General features: G+C 35.8%; 1 protein-coding gene across 1 annotated transcript in view; it reads right to left on the bottom strand.

The window, feature by feature from the left end:
• Positions 1-1,635: 1,635 nt before the first annotated feature.
• The window catches only part of fstl1b (follistatin-like 1b), an 84,231-nt gene continuing 69,488 nt past the window's right edge, over positions 1,636-16,378 (bottom strand). The window contains exons 7-11 of the mRNA XM_056464787.1: positions 12,680-12,798; positions 12,011-12,123; positions 8,265-8,375; positions 7,518-7,606; positions 1,636-5,623 (exon numbers count right to left, since the gene is read on the bottom strand). Coding sequence (XP_056320762.1) covers positions 5,582-5,623; positions 7,518-7,606; positions 8,265-8,375; positions 12,011-12,123; positions 12,680-12,798 — 474 coding nt within the window. The 3' untranslated portion in view covers positions 1,636-5,581. The remainder of the gene's footprint in view (positions 5,624-7,517; positions 7,607-8,264; positions 8,376-12,010; positions 12,124-12,679; positions 12,799-16,378) is intronic.

Here is a 16,378-nt window from a genome sequence, read left to right on the forward strand (position 1 = left end):
CACATAGAAATGCCTCCTGGCCTAGCCAGGACTCGAACCATCAAACGTCTTGCTGTGAGACAATAGTGCAGTGCTAACCACTGAGCCATTGTGCTGCCCAAAATAATATTAACACTAGAAATTACTTGCACTGTTTTTAGTTCTTGTTACCTTCACTACAAATATAACCAACTAAAACTGAAAACTGCTGTCTTAAACCTTTATCTGATGCCCAAACAACAACCAGCAGTCACAGTGTTTATTTACCCCATTTTTATTGAATGTTTGTCTTAAAATTACTGACGTAAAAACTCTGAATAGTGAGGCACAAATTGCTTCCACATCCAAGTCTAGAAGAAAAGGAGGTGCTTTTAGCCGGTTCCTGAAAATAGCAAGTCAATAGTGAAGATAAAAGTCTATGAAAGAGATTTGGTCCTTTTATGGGATGACTTCTGGAGGGTACATAAATGTGAATTAGTGAATTTAGATGAAAGAGTGAAGGATATAAAAGTAATTATTTTGCATGCAAATAAAAGAGCCTTTAATTTGAATAGCTTTTAGCAACACTAATAAATGATTAATTGGATTTGCTACATTTTTTATTTGGTTGCAAACAATTTATATGGGCTGAATGTAAACAAATTAAATTTAGTAATGTTCAACTTAATTTAATTGTTTAAATTAAGCCCATATAAATAGTTTGCAACCACCAACATTTAAAAAAAAAAAGTAAATCCAATAAATCATTTTCTTCAATGAATCACAACAAATTGGCGAACAGCGGTTCTATCTTGGCAAGGTTGAGTTAAAGGTGATGGTCTTTAATCTTGCATTAAACAGTCTCTCTGACCTGCAAGCAGTTATCATCAGATGATCAGACTGGAATAACAGGTGTCACTAGAATAGCAGTGATATGAAAAGTCATATTTTTGAATTACAGACCCTAATGATGCCATGCAAGAAGAGAAGAGAAGTGGTCCACATACCAAGCCCTGGGGGACTCCAGATATTGCGACTTCTTTATCCCTAGAGGTTTTTTTTTTTTTGGCCTGCTTAAATGTTGTGGCAAGTACAACAGAAGGAGAAATGGCTTGAAGGAGGTGAGATGGTATAGAATTGAGCTGACAAATAGGATTGAAGGCAGTTGGACTGAAAGGTCTAGCTTTAAGAGTGGAGAGAACAGTGTGTGAGAGCATGTTTGCTGGTAAGTTTGTGGTGTGATATAGAATGTTTGATTAATGAAGAAGAGTGAGAGTTGTGAGAGCATGTGACAGTTAGGTTAATTGTTAATTTCCTTGTGGTATGTACAAATTAGCTCTAGCGGAGAGAGCTCTGAAAAGAGAGTGGTATCTCATGCTTTCAAGGCTACAGTAGCTTGCTTTGGCTAGTCTTTCTGAAACCACCTTAGCTTTAAATTAACAAAAGGTTATTAAAACATAATTTTAAAAAGTATCTTATGCAACCATTTCCTGCGGCCACTTGTGAATAGATGTAATCGAAAAACCCATTAAGTTCACACAACAGATTATAAGAAATGTTTGTAAGGCTTAAAATAAATAGTTGTACCTTTTATTCTTATTACATTATTAAAATTAGAACACAGTACATATAAAAAGTACAATCATAAAGTAATAACAAATGAAACAAAACAAGAGATATTTTTTAACCATAAAATGTTTTAATTCTGCCCCACTGAATAAGACAATCATATAGACATAATATAAAAGGCATTTGCTAGGTGTCTACCATAATACTGGAAAATTCATGTGCACTGTGTCCTATATTAGTTGGTTTATACCTACAGAAGAAGCCACTTCACCCATGGCATACTGTTTGTATATAAGGCACTCATTACCACAAAGGATTCGTACTGTTAGTGGAATTTAGTGGAAAGTAAACAAGCGAACACACTCACACTCATGCATTTTGCACATGTACACAAAATCTCTCAATTCTGTAAGAATGCAGCTAAACTACAGAGGCAATAGCGACTCTAATCCTTATTCTGACAGATATTTTACGTAACAGGTATAAAGTAGTTGCTGGGTCCAGAGTAGTGGTATACCTGGAGGTTTTCGTACAACAATTTAAACATCCTAAACATCAGGCTTTGGTTTTAGATCACTCCGTCTGTACTCAGTCCCATCTCGAATAGTTACATTTCTTCTAATTCTGGTTTGTTAGTTTATATTTATAGATTCAAACCCAGCATCAGAGTAGGACTGAGAGCAGTGTGAGAGTTTTAGCATGAAGAGTCTCTAGCAACTAACATACATTCAAGCTCAAGCTAAGCTAATGCATTTGTGCTGCACTACTTGTCTAATCTACGGAGGTCTGATCTATTCTAAGAATTTTTGGTGGAATTGCCTATGGCTGAAAAAGCATGTTCGTCAAGTAATAACATGGTCGGTTTGTTGCCACGTGATATAAAAATGTAAAGGTATTGTCTGTTTTTTTCACAGATGCCCTGTTTTCACCTAGTATTAAAGGGTTTGTTCAGCCAAAAATGGAGATTCTGTTGAAAATACTCAACCTTCATGGCATTCTAATCTCTGGAGACATTTGGTCATCTTCTGAGCACAAATAATATATTTTAGAAGAAGAGTTCTCTCATTCTCCAAAGACAGCAACAATTCCAGGATGTTCATATTCCAGAAAGAAACTAAAAACCTTGTCAAAACAATTCATATGACTCAACAGTGATAAATTCTTAAATCAAGAAGCATTTTCTAGATGAGGTATATTCTAGACAAGGTATTTTCTAGACAAAACATATTGTCTTGTTTTAAGAAATAATATGCCAAAATTAAGTAAGTTTTTCCTTAAAACAAGAAAAATAATCTGCCAATGGGTGAGGAAAATAATCTTATGTCAAAAGGAAAAACAACATTATTTTTCTTACCCCATTGGCAGATTATTTTGCTTGTTTTAAGGAAAAACTCATTTAATATTGGCATATTATTTCTGAAAACAAGACAATATGTTTTGCTTGCTTAAAAAATGCTTCCTGATTTAAGAATTTTTAGATATTTGGACTAGAAACAAGACAAAAAATCAAGTAAAAAAAAAAAAGTAAGAAAAGCATTTTTTTTGCAGTGTATGAAGCTCCAAGAACATTTTTGTGCACCAAGTGCATTTTTATTCTTCTAGGTTAAAATAGGGTGCACATTTTGTGAAGTTTTATAAACAAATTTCGGGAGAAGCACGGTCAGAGTCTTTGACGAGGCTTATTTATCACAGACAATCATTCTATTATCCAAATCCCTATAAATAGTCAAACATGTCATACCTCCATTTTCTCTTGACTTCAGCATCTCTCCACCACCCCAACTCCAGACTATAAAACCCGATACCTACTTAAATCTGAGGGGGGAGTGTTCTAGAGCCGGGCTAGACATTGTGCTCGGCCCCTTTCTCTCTCTATCCTGATAAGGGGAATAACACGAGTTAAGGTGTCTTCCCAAGCTCAAAGCCCTCTCCCTGGACAGCATGCCAAATACGCATATTCTATTTAGTCAAATATCTGTGAACTCGTGAATTACAGGCAATACAATTATTGCATGTTGTGGTGCAGATTCTAATGGAAAGACATTGTACAGCCTATAGTTAATGTGCAAACTGACCTGACACGTTGAAACAGCCATATTTACAGGGATTTTTCGGTGCACAAAAGTGTTCTTGGAGCTTCGTATGATTATAGTTACACTACTTCAGATGGAATGGTTTGACAATGTTTTTGTTTTCTTTTCTGGACTTTAAATGTCTAAAATATATTAATTTGTGTTCTCAAGATGAACGAAGGTCTCAGAGGATTGGAACGACAAGAAGGTTAGTAATTAATAACATAATTAAAATTTTTGGGTGAACTAACCCTTTAAGATCTATTTTCGTCAAACTGATCACATTTATGAAGTGTAAAGATGATTAGAAGTGTTTTGCACTTATGCACAGTTCTAGAGGTTGGTGAAAATGCATTCAATCAGATTGTTTTTGTAGTGTAAACTAATTTTGTGGCTAGTTTAATGTATTCAAGTAGCCACAAAAGACTTTTCTTCTACATTTGGAATGGTGGTCCTTCTGTTGACATCACTTTGATGACTTATACAGAAACATAGTAATACTCCTAACCACGCCCCTCTAACCATTAATTTGTTATGAGGGGATGAAGCACAAAAGAAAGCCCCACCCCTACTCAATAGTCTGTTATAGTTGGGAGTACATCAACATACTGAAATAAAACAGGATGTCTGCGGGGTCTTAAAAAGTATTAAAAGTTGATAAATCAATGTAGAGAAATTTAAGGCCCTTAAAAAGTATTAAAAAGTCAAATTTTTTTTTTTTAAGTATAATTTTTGATTATGCATTGGATGGTTGTATGCCAAAAGTTTGGCTGGATTAAATCTGCGAATATCAGGATGCTGTGTAGTTTATGAAATCAATAAAATTTTGCTAGATTTGACATCATGCTGCTTTATTCATTGCAGTAACACCATTATTTCTGTAGTTCTGTATGTGCCAACCTGTTAATTTAGCTAGATTCACTGGATTTTTATTCAGTATATGAATAATGTTTTAGTTTTGGATTAGTTTTTTACATTAATATTTAGTAAATATACTGTAAGTTAAAATCTTGCCAGTGTTTCAGGTTGAAAAGTGGTTATAAGGTCTTAAAATGAATGGAAAGAGCCTTAAAATAGGTCTTAAAAGGTATTGAATTTCACTTTCTGATTCCTGTATATACTCTGTATAAGTCTCAGCAACTTCCAGCTCATGCAGATTTTAGTACTGTGGTGATGCATCTAATTCAACCACTGAAATACTGAAAGCATGTGTTAATACCAGATGGAAACAGGGTTGGATCCATACTTTTTAGCTTTTAGTGAGCATTTTCCACCATCTAGAGCAAGAGAGCAAAGCAGCAAACAGATGAATACTAACATTAGCACCTTTACGAAAGGTCTCAAGACTATGACGGCCTTCATGACGAGAATGAAAGAGAGAGCGACCATGGCTGAGCTTCGTTCAAGTCATATTTTTAGCTCTTGCTAATGTGTAGATGCATTAGCATGAGTATTTACCAGTCTGACTAAAGGACCAAAGCTGTTTTGATAGACGAACCCATGGTGTTCAGCTCTCTCTGTATAACTCTCGAACCTGTCCTATTCTTTTTTCCTATTCATCTTCTATTGCCATTGTCTCAATCAAAAAAAAAAAGTAAAACATATTTCCACATATAACTGCAGATAGACAAACAAATAAATGGTATAAAGAGTAATACACAAAATCAAATAATAGTCAATAAAACGATGGCCTCTGTAACAAAGTGCTGAGGCCTCTTCGGCAACGTTTTGAGTGACACAATCAAACAATTTACAGCACTTGAACACATATTGAAAAGCTAATAAAATATGATGAAAGAAAAAATAAACCCACCATAACACATTAACCAGAGAATAGATGCAGTACGGATAGCAAGAAAAGTAATAACCTATTCGAAGAAAATGCTGTGATTCTTCCAAAAACAGTACATAATCTCAGGAATCCTGATCAGTAGGAGAGGAAGTCGTCCACATCTTGTCCCTCCTCTCGTCTCGGTCCTGGTTTAGACCTCCTTTGTGCTGGACTTCATCTTCTCCACAGTTTCCTGGAAAGGTTCACGAGATCAGTGTGCTTGTAGATTTTACCTCAGGCTGACAAACTAACACTGACAGCTCATTTTTCACTTAGGAAATCAAAAAGTAGTAAAATGACATGGAACAGCCTTTCAGGAAGGTTAACTGTAGTTTACAACTTTTTAGAAAGTATATTAGTTGGGTGAACTGTCAAACTGACTCCCCCTCAGGCTTGGGTAAACTTGCCTTGGCTTGAAGCAGTTAGATCTGTATTCTAATGTCAACAATGTCCAAATAAGAAAACGCCACATAATCCTGCATTCTCATTATTCTCGAATTAATTTGACTTTAGTTTAAGAAGTGCGGTGCAACTATAAATTGCTTTAACTAGGGGATTTGATGGGTTTTGGAGTCTGCATCGTATTATGTGAAGTGATAAACACTAAGTAAAAACAGATTTGCCCTGCGCTGCCTTGTAAGGCATATGAGCAAATACACTACCTGGCAAAAGTCTTGTCCCAGTTGTAAAAGCAACAAATAATAAATTCATTTCTAATAGACCATTGGTAAAATTGGCAGAAGGTAGATTTTTCTGATGAATCATCTGTTGAACTGCATCCTAATCATCACAAATACTGCAGAAGACCTATTGGAACCTGCATGGACCCAAGATTCTGATAGAAATCAGTCAAGTTTGGTGAAGAAAAAATCATGGTTTGGGGTTACATTCAATATGGGGGCATGTGAGAGATCTGCAGAGTGGATGACAACATCAACAGCCTGAGGTATCAAAACATTTGTGCTCCACATTACATAACAAACCACAGGAGAGGGTGCAGGATATAGCACTCCTTCTCATACTTCAGCCTCCACATCAAAGTTCCTGAAAGCAAAAAAGGTCAAGGTGCTCCAGGATTGGCCAGCTCAGTCACCAGATATGCACGTTATTAAGCATGTCTGGTGTAAGATGAAGGAGGGGGGATTGAGAATGAATCCAGAGAATCTTGATGAACTCTTGGAGTCCTGCAAAAACGATTTCTTTGCCATTCCAGATGACTTTATCAACAAGTTATTTCAGTCATTACAGAGATGTATGGATGCAGTCCTCAAAGCTCATGGGAGTCATACACAATATTAATTCTTTTTCCACTGCACCATGACTTTATATTCTATACTGTACATTATTTCTGTTACGTGACAAGACTTTTGTCTAAGCAAAGTCAGACCTTACTCTCATGATTAAATAATTAAAAATTAAAGCATAATCATATTTTATTTTGGTAAAATAAGTGTAATCTAGAGGCCTTTGCCTTTCAAATAAGCCACTTCTTATACCAAATGATCAACTAGAAGTTAAGTTATTATTTGTTGTTCCTGAAACTTGGATAGGCAACAAGACTTTTGTCAGGTAGTGGAAATGTAAGATTTACTTTTCAGTGCAGCAATTGCACCACATTATACGTCTTTATCTTTATACTTGCACATTGTTTTAACTCATTTAAAGATTTCTATTTAACGAAGTAAATATCACTCTTGGCCATAATTTCCATATCAGAGCGCTATTATAAATGTCTTTAGTGTAGTTTTTTATTGTCATCTTTGCCAAATAAAAGAGTTCATTTCTTTTGACACCTGACATTTTAGATAATTATTTATTTATTTTAGTTTAGACATTATTTTAAGGTGTCCTTGTTATGCATTTACTTACTGTAGTAATTACAATTAATTATGCATAACTGCATAAATCTAACCCTAAACCTTAAGCCACACTCTAACCCTAACCATATAGTAAGTACATGTAAATAATTCATATTACTCAGTAGTTAAATGAGTATTTACACTGTAATAAGGACATATAGTGTAACCCAGTTGTTCTGTAGTAAATAAATGAGATGAATATAAAGTGTATTATTTTAATCATCAGACCTGATGTTTGTTGAGTTCAGCCACACGGCGGGTCCACTCCTCTTCAGTCATCTCCTGATCCCCTTCAGTGTCAAAAACTGGAGTTTTCTCTGTGGATTAAACCAGTTCATTAGGGAAATCAAACCTGTACTTCTCTTCTGAGCAAACATTCACACGTTTCACACATTTTGACAAAGCACATTTCTGTGGCCCTGTATTTTGTTTGTGTTGTGTATGTTTTCTGGAATATAATATATTCATTCATTCATTTTCCTTCAGCTTAGTCCCTTTATTTATCAGGGGTCACCACAGTGGAATGAACCACCAACTATTCCGCTATATGTTTTACACATCAGATGCCCTTCCAGCTGCAACCCAGTACTGGGTGTTTCCCATACACTCATATTCATACACTATGGTCAATTTTGTTTTACCCAATTCACCTATAGCGCATGTCTTTGGAATGGGGGGAAAACCGGAGGACCCAAATGAAACCCACGGCAACACAGTGAGAACATACAAACTCCACACAGAAATGCCAACTGACCCAGCTGGGACTCGAACCAGCGACCTTCTTACTGTAAGGCGACAGTGCTAACCAGTGAGGCACCATGCCGCCCGAATAGAACTTTGAATATATCTTGACATGCTGAAATATAATAAGATATATCTTTTTTATCTTAGTCTCCTAAAACTTCCAGAGCATATTTTATGCCACTCTCCAATAATATATCTAAATAAGATGATAACAGATTTGCAAAATCTCACCATCACAAGTCATGGCGGTGCAGACCCAGTTTCCACAAGCGCAGACACAGCGATTGCACTCCACCTGCGTCTCTGCACCGTCCTCATATGTCTCATCTTCTAGAGCACACTCTGAAATGATACAAAACATATGCTAGCCCATGCACAGAGAAATAAAATTAATTCTCCAAAAATGTGCGACAGCTAACAGAGGACTGCCAAAACTAGATACAGACACATTTTATTTTTTATAAACTAAGCTGAAATCAACAAAAGCTGTCCAAACTAGCCATTTTGTGTGAACGGCTTTTTTATGCAGCTGAGTCTGCAACTGAATAAGCCTGTGTCCCAGATTCTCAAATACAAAACAGGAAATTACTTTGGAATGACTGTTGCTACAAAGGGAAAAATAGAAAATATGTATAAGACTGAAGTGAGCTGTCAATGTAATATATAAATGTGATATATATTCCCTTTTTCTTACACATGTTATTAATTTTTATTTTATATAGTTTCTTTGTCATTTTAGTTGAGTTACTTTTTATTTACTTTTTGTAATTGGCTTTATTATTTAATGTAAGACTTTATCAAATTAAATATGTATTACATTTCCACACCAAAATCAAAGCTTCCTTTGAAATGTTAGGATTAAGTTTTGAATGTATGTCATCATATTTTATATGGTGATTACTAGAGGTCTACTTAGTTACTTTACAACCCAAAATGTGTGTAGTTTACTCTGTCCAATGATCAGGAAACAAAGTTTTTTACCACAGTGAAACTGATGTTTTTGAAAGTTGTAAGACATGTTTGAAGTAAAGCTATATTATTAAATTTATGTGGTCAATTTGACCATTATAGCCATTCAAGGTAGAAACACTCAGAACACTTTTGTCTTTTGTAATTTTAATAAATTACAATGTTCCAATGAAATATACACATTCAGCAAAAGTCAGGGTACTATATAGGCTTTATTTTAAGAAAGTTATTAAATTACTAAATTACTCAGTTCTAGTCAGAGCCCCTAGTTTTTCACGATGTTTTTGTGAAAAAAATGACTTATTTTGGGATGGTAATTCCCAGAAATTTGCAGACAATATTGCAATTAAAAACATATCTATGTATATACAGTTGAAGTCACAATTATTACAGAATTTTTTTTCTTTTTTAAATATTTCCTAAATGATGTTTAACAGAGCAAGGAAATTTTCACAGTATGTCTGATAATATTTTTTCTTATGGAGAAAGTCTTACTTGTTTTATTTCGACTAGAATAAAAGCAGTTTAAAAGTTTTAAAAACACAATTTTAAGGACAAAATTATTAGCCCCTTTAAGCTATATATTTTTTTGATAGTCTACAGAACAAACCAACTTACACAATAACTTGCCTAATTACCCTAACCTGCCTAGTTAACCTAGAGTAATTAACCTAGTTAAGCCTTTAAATGTCACTTTAAGCTGTATAAAAGTGTCTTGAAAAATATCTAGTCAAATACTATTTACTGTCATCATGGCAAAGATAAAATAAATCAGTTATTAGAAATGAGTTATTAAAACTATTATGTTTAGAAATGTGTAGCAAAAAAATATTTTCTCCGTTAAACAATAATTGGGGAAAAAATTAAACGATATATATATATATAAATATATATATATATATATATATATATATATATATATATATATATATATATATATATATATATATATATATATATATATATATAATAGGTGTGCAATTTGACTCAATTACAGTGACGCAGCTTCTAAATTTTGAGATTGAAACTATAGGGATTAAGTCAAAGCCAAATGAAGGTTGTATAACTCTTATTTTTATCCATGATCTTAGTTTCTCTCAGATTTCACTCCCCGCAGCATCTGACATGTGCCTCACTCAGGACATGCTTCCTCTACCGTAATACACCTAAAACACGGATTGCCATAAAACTGGTCAATGGCAGGGAAGCGTTTTCTCTTGTTAACTGCTTGGGAAAAAGTTCAATGAAATCAGTTATTGATTTGACGCACATCATAATACCAGCCATTTGTAAAGCACAAATAATGCCCTTTAATTCTGTCGTGTCCAGCGGCCATCATTCTTGAACCAATCTCCATTATTGTAAGCTTCTTGTGAATCTTTCTGTTCCACTGCTCTGTTTGATAGATGTTGATTTTTCACACTTTATTTTGCAGTCCGAAGTGCATCAAACTCACAAAATGCCCAATTCGTGCCACAGGATGCCTATTCCAATCTTTTCTTTGACTTCACATGTAAAACAATTACCCCACTCTCATGTAATGTAATGATTATGAGGGTGCAGGTGAGACGTCAGTTTTTAAGAGACACTCAAATACATCACGAGCGGTTCGTATGCGACGATGTAAAACAATTAATTGCAAACTGAAATAGATATAATTTAGTTGTATGGTTTGGAGTTGGATGTTTTATGAGATTATTTACATTTTTTGTGATTATTTTTCATTTAATTAAGAATTTTGCAGGATCACAATCGACTTTTGTTGATTTTGCGTTGGATTCAGCAATCAAGAATTGCAAAAAACTAGGGGGTCTGTCTATGTAAATAAAGATAGTTTATTGTCATATCTGGTTCCATAAAGAACACATCAATAGAACCATTACACTGGAAAAAAGGTTAAATTAAATTACTAAAATTCAAACATTTGGAGTAATCAAAATGGTTGTTATATAACGCTCTATTAGAACCTTTATTTTTTATAGAGTAATCTTAAACTCTATAGACCCTTTTCACATTTCCGGGTTTCTCAGCAGTAGAAGTCGTCATAGTTGGTAAACTTAGAGCATAGTGAATGGGAGAGTACAACAAATCATTTATTTACAATCCTATTTGCTGAAATAATAAAAGAAAAACTCCACAATAGCGTTATCAAGACTTTCAGAAAAAGAAAAAAAAAATTGATTGAGACTGATGACGGCAGCCAGAGGAGAGAATAACGTCAAATTTACTCTCAGCCACATAGACACTGCATAAGAAACACCTCACATAAGCAGTAATTTGTTTTTTGTAATTTGACGCAGAGACGATATAATACATTTCATCAATGCATAAAAATGTTTATAGAATCAAGATATTAAAAACTTTCAAGGACTTTTATTATTATATAATGATAAACATAAAATGCTTATGACAGTCTTGTTAAAAGGGTCCATTTGAATTTCTAATATTAATTTTCTTGTAATGTTTGGCTTTATTTCAGTTAATGATGATTTGTAAAAGTTTTAGTGTCCTGTAACAACACTGGTTCTTAGTTTGAACATTTTAAAGTGCTTCATCTGATGCTAGAGAAAGTGGTTCCTCCTACTGAACTTTCACCTAGTTCTGCATGCAGTCGATCAGCCCGAGGAACATTCTGTGGAAGAGCGGAAAACCCCACGTGTGCCCACTCTCTCCCTTACACAACTGCAGTTCTAGGAAAACAGCTCAATTTAACTGAACTAATATAAGAATAATCTCACATCTGGAGGGAAAACATATCATCTGAAGGAATTTAACGGCTTCTTCAGAGTAAAAAAGCACCATGGTTTATAAATGTTGACAGTCTGCATTGTGATTATGCAAATGATGGAATTATTTGTTCACATAAGTACAGTAGCTCAATCTGAAGCTGTCCTATGTAGTTGTGCTACTCAGATTTCCTGAATGCACCAACATTTCTGAGTTCTCACTAGCTAAATAAAATATTTATAATTTTGCCATAGACAGAAGCATAACAGACAGAGACTTACTTTTCTCAGGAGGACTGAAGCCTGGTTTCAGGCAGTTAAGGAATTCATCGAAGCTCAGTTTCCAGTCTGCGTTCTCATCCGAGAGCTCAATAAGAGCGTCCACACACAGACTCCTGCAACACAAACACACACATGGATTATTTGTACCCCACTTTTAAGGAAAACAAATATTAAAATGTAGGTATTTTCATATTTGTGTGTTTAATGCACTATCAAGCTATCCAGATAAACAGCTGTGCAGTGAAATGTTTGGCTGTTTTTATCAGTGTTTGTAGATAGAGGGTTTTCCCTCAGGTTCATCCTGACACACAGATGGACACAATATCCTCTATTGTGAGAGAAACAGGAAGAAGTCTTTGGAGATGACAGAGATGGTGATGATGATTATAACTATGGTGTTGGCTGGTGGTTTGTTCACTCAGAAATGCTCATTTTTTCTCATGTAGACAGTAACAATATCTTGGCTTCTCTGTTGCATTCCAGAGTACAGCTGTGGTTAAACTGTGCAGATCTGGTTATGCATGAAGACCAGTATGTGTCCCAGCAGACTGTAGTTGTACACTAAGATTCAAAACATTGAAGTCAATCCCATTTTTGCACGCTTGGTTCTATAATGTCATTACAAGGAAAGTTTACCCCTTCATTTATAAAGTATAAAAATATTTTAACCTGAGCAGGCGATTGTTTTCCTCTTCAGCATAGGAGCTCATCTGAACGGCTGTCTCGTTGTGCTGGATGAACTTGAGCAGCTCTGCAGAATCCAGCTGAGAGTCTCCGTTATCATAATTCTGCAAGAGACACAAGAGCACAATGAAAACTTGGTATTTTATGAACTCAGAGCAAGTAAACAAACATGGCATCTCTTTCTGCTACACTTTAATTTCTGCATTTTAATGAATTAATAATGCAACCGAAATATTAACAATAATCTTTAACAGCTAAACAGAAATTATTTTTTTGTCAATCAAGAAGGTTAAGACAATTAGAATGGAATAAGCCAAATTTACAGTGAGGAAAGAGATATAAGTTTGTTAAAATATGTTTGTTGCTGCTTTAATGCCAAGAAATGCAAGTTCCTAACAGCCCATTACAATTCCTTGTGTCCTGTTTCATTCATGGATAGTCACTATCCTGCAGATTTCAGCTGTAATCTAACAAACACACCTGAACCACTAATAGGTTTGATTCCACCTCGGTTTTAGATCTCCTAGTAGTCAGTCAACGAGTTAGTGAGGGAAGGTCATCAAAATTTGGAACCTAATACAAGGCAGGAATACTAGACACCTTCCGAACTTATGTGTTAAAGTTAAAATCTTCAAAAGATTGGTCCTTCAGGAACAGGATTGGACACAAAATGAAAGAAGGTAAAATATCCAATGACATTCTTTTGGACAGACTCTCTTCTATTGGTATCAGTAACACCCCTCAAATTATTTCATTCATACCACTAAGGACATACTCATTTCATCCAGTTAAAATATTTTACCTCACTTTCAGTCCCTGTCACTAGCCCACGTGTGCCCCGGGGCTCTGGCCTGGCTCCCCTGCTGTTTATCATTTACCTTCTTCCCTTGGGCTATATCCTTCGCAAACATCAGATCCAATTTTACTGCTATGCAAATGACAACCCAGCTCTACCTGTCAACCATACCCAACTCAAAACTCCCACCATCATCCTTTACCAATAGCCTTTCTGACACTTTCTGGCTCACTTCAAAATTCCTAAATTCAAATGACAATAAAATAGGACTTCGTCTTCTCATGGGCACAGGATCAACAATAAACAAATCCTATACATTTTCTTTTCACACTCACAATTCCATCATCTTCCCATAACCGAAGGTTAGGAGTCTGTGTATAACCTTTGACAACATCATTTCATTGACTTCCCTTGTTAATAATGTTACCCGAACTGCTTGCTTCCACCTTAGAACATCAATCGCTTTTCCCCTTCCCTCACACCTCACTCCACTGCCATTCTCGTTCACAGCTTAGTCTGTTCTCTGCTATTCCATTCTGTTTGGCCTTCCAAATAAAACTCTCCACAAATTACAGCTGGTACAAAAAGCTAATGCTGGTATTATGACAAGCAGCCATCTATCCTTCATTTTACACTCATTCTACAACAGCTTCATTGGCTCTCCATCATATGCAGAATTATCTGCAAATTACTTCACACCCTTAAAGCTGTTCATAATCTTTCCCCTTTATACCTCTCTAACCACACCTGCTCATACTCTCAGATCCTTATCTTCCACCCATTTCACGATTCCCTCTTTCTGCTTTGTTACTTGTTGCTTTTAGCCACTCTACTCCCCAGCTTTGGAACTTACTCCCTCCTGACTTTCATTAATTTGAACATTCTTCCAGCTTACTGTTGTACGGTGACCTTGAGTCTCAAGAAAGGTAAAGTAAAACTTAACTTTTACTCAAGTTAAGTAAAAACACATTATTTGTAATTATTTGGGGTAAGGGACAGTTGTTTATTATTTTCCATCCATCTTCAACTGCTTATCTGGAACCGATTCGCTGGGGGAGCAGTCTCAGCAGAGAACCCCAGACTTCCCTTTCCCTAGACACTTCTTCCAGCTCCTCTAGGGGGATCCCAAGGCTTTCCCAGACAAGCAGAGAGACATAGTCCCTCCAGCATGCTCTGAGTCTTGCCCTGGGTCTTCCCAGTGAAACAAGTTAGGAGCCATCTGAAACAGATGCATGAGCCATCTCATATCAATGGCTTATCTCAATATGGTGTAGCAGCGGCTCCTAACATTGTCACTAGGGGTGTGCTCTGCCACCCTGCAAAGGAAGGTCAACTCAGCTGCTTGCATCAAGGATCCATAGGTGAGAGAAGGAATGTAGTTTGACCAGAAAACTTCAGCTCTATTTCTTCTTAACCACTACACTCATATATCGACTGCATTACTGCTGCTGATGCACCAATCTGGCTGTCAATCTCACAATCCACCATTCCCTAACTTCTGAACGAAACCCCAACTCCTCCATCTGGGGCAGTGACTGTTCTCCAACCTCCACCTTTTACTGGTCGGGCATCAAGGCCTCAGATTGGAGGTGCTGATTCTAATCAGCAAACCATCCCAGTGCATGCTGAAGGTCCAGGTCTGATGAAGCCAACAGAACAATATTATTTAAAAAAAATAGCAGAGATGAAACCCCGTGGTCCCCAAACCAGACACTCACTGACCCAATATAAATTTTTAATACTATTTTTATAAATTACTATAAAATATGAATTCACTCACTATCTTTCAGCTTTGTCCCTGATTTATAAGGGGTTGCTACAGTGGAATGAACCACCTATTACTCTGGCATATCTTTTATGGGACAATGCCTTTGCAACTGCACTATAAAATGTTATTATTAATAATTCTGTCCTGTATATTGTTATTTTTAGATAAAACGTTTGCAATTTGTGCACTTTGCAATACTTCCAATTCAGTCTGCTCGCAGGTTCAATGAGGTTATAGTTTGTCCTATGAAGAGGATAACATAAAATAACTCTCCCTGACTGGAATGAGAGATGCAGCAGACCAGACTCTGACCACTGTGAGGTTATCAGGTCTCTACGTAGGTGCTGCACTGAAGTTTACTCTGAGCAGATAGTCTGGCTTATATGTGTGATCATCTCTGCTATCTACCGTATTCTCATCTCTCTGCTATCTCTATTTCAGCTGCTGTCTGCAAATGTGTGTGCAGCAGCAGGTCCAAATGAGAGATGAAGGAAGACTGCGAGCTTCAATACAGAGACAATTTTCACATTTCCAGGCTTCTGAGAAGCAGACGTCATCATAGTTGGGTAACTGCAATACTGACTTGAAACTGATTATGTTGCTCAGAAAAGACTATGAGCCTGATTTAATAAACAGGAGGAATTAGAGTGAACATGCAATCCCATAAAAGTGTGATCTACTGACAATGTGGAAATTATAGAATGCAGACGCTGCAGTTCATTACCATAATGCCTAACTTGGCACATAAAGTAGTACAAGTTAGCTTGCAAAGAAGAAGCTGTTATTAATCAGTTTCAGTAATTTAGCAACAACAGAGGTGCACTTTAAGTTAAGACATGGTTTTCAGAGGTGTTAAACACTGGCACAGATACCAGCAAACAGACTACTGCAGTCATTAGTAATCACTTCGCAGGATTCAATAGATATTATTGTGAAAAAAGTAATATATTTTTTATTATTTTTGTCTCTTTTTCTTTTTATTGAACAGTTGTATTGGTGTTCCTTAAAGATCATATATTAACTGAACTTTTTCTCGAGTCTGATATGTTTTGCATACTAAACAAGCACTTTTGCAGAAGTAGATAAATGCTTGTCTAAAATTAACTTGAGCTGTGCAGCA

This window comes from Danio aesculapii, chromosome 9 (assembly GCF_903798145.1).
Source record: "Danio aesculapii chromosome 9, fDanAes4.1, whole genome shotgun sequence".
In the NCBI taxonomy this organism is placed as follows: Eukaryota; Metazoa; Chordata; class Actinopteri; order Cypriniformes; family Danionidae; genus Danio; species Danio aesculapii.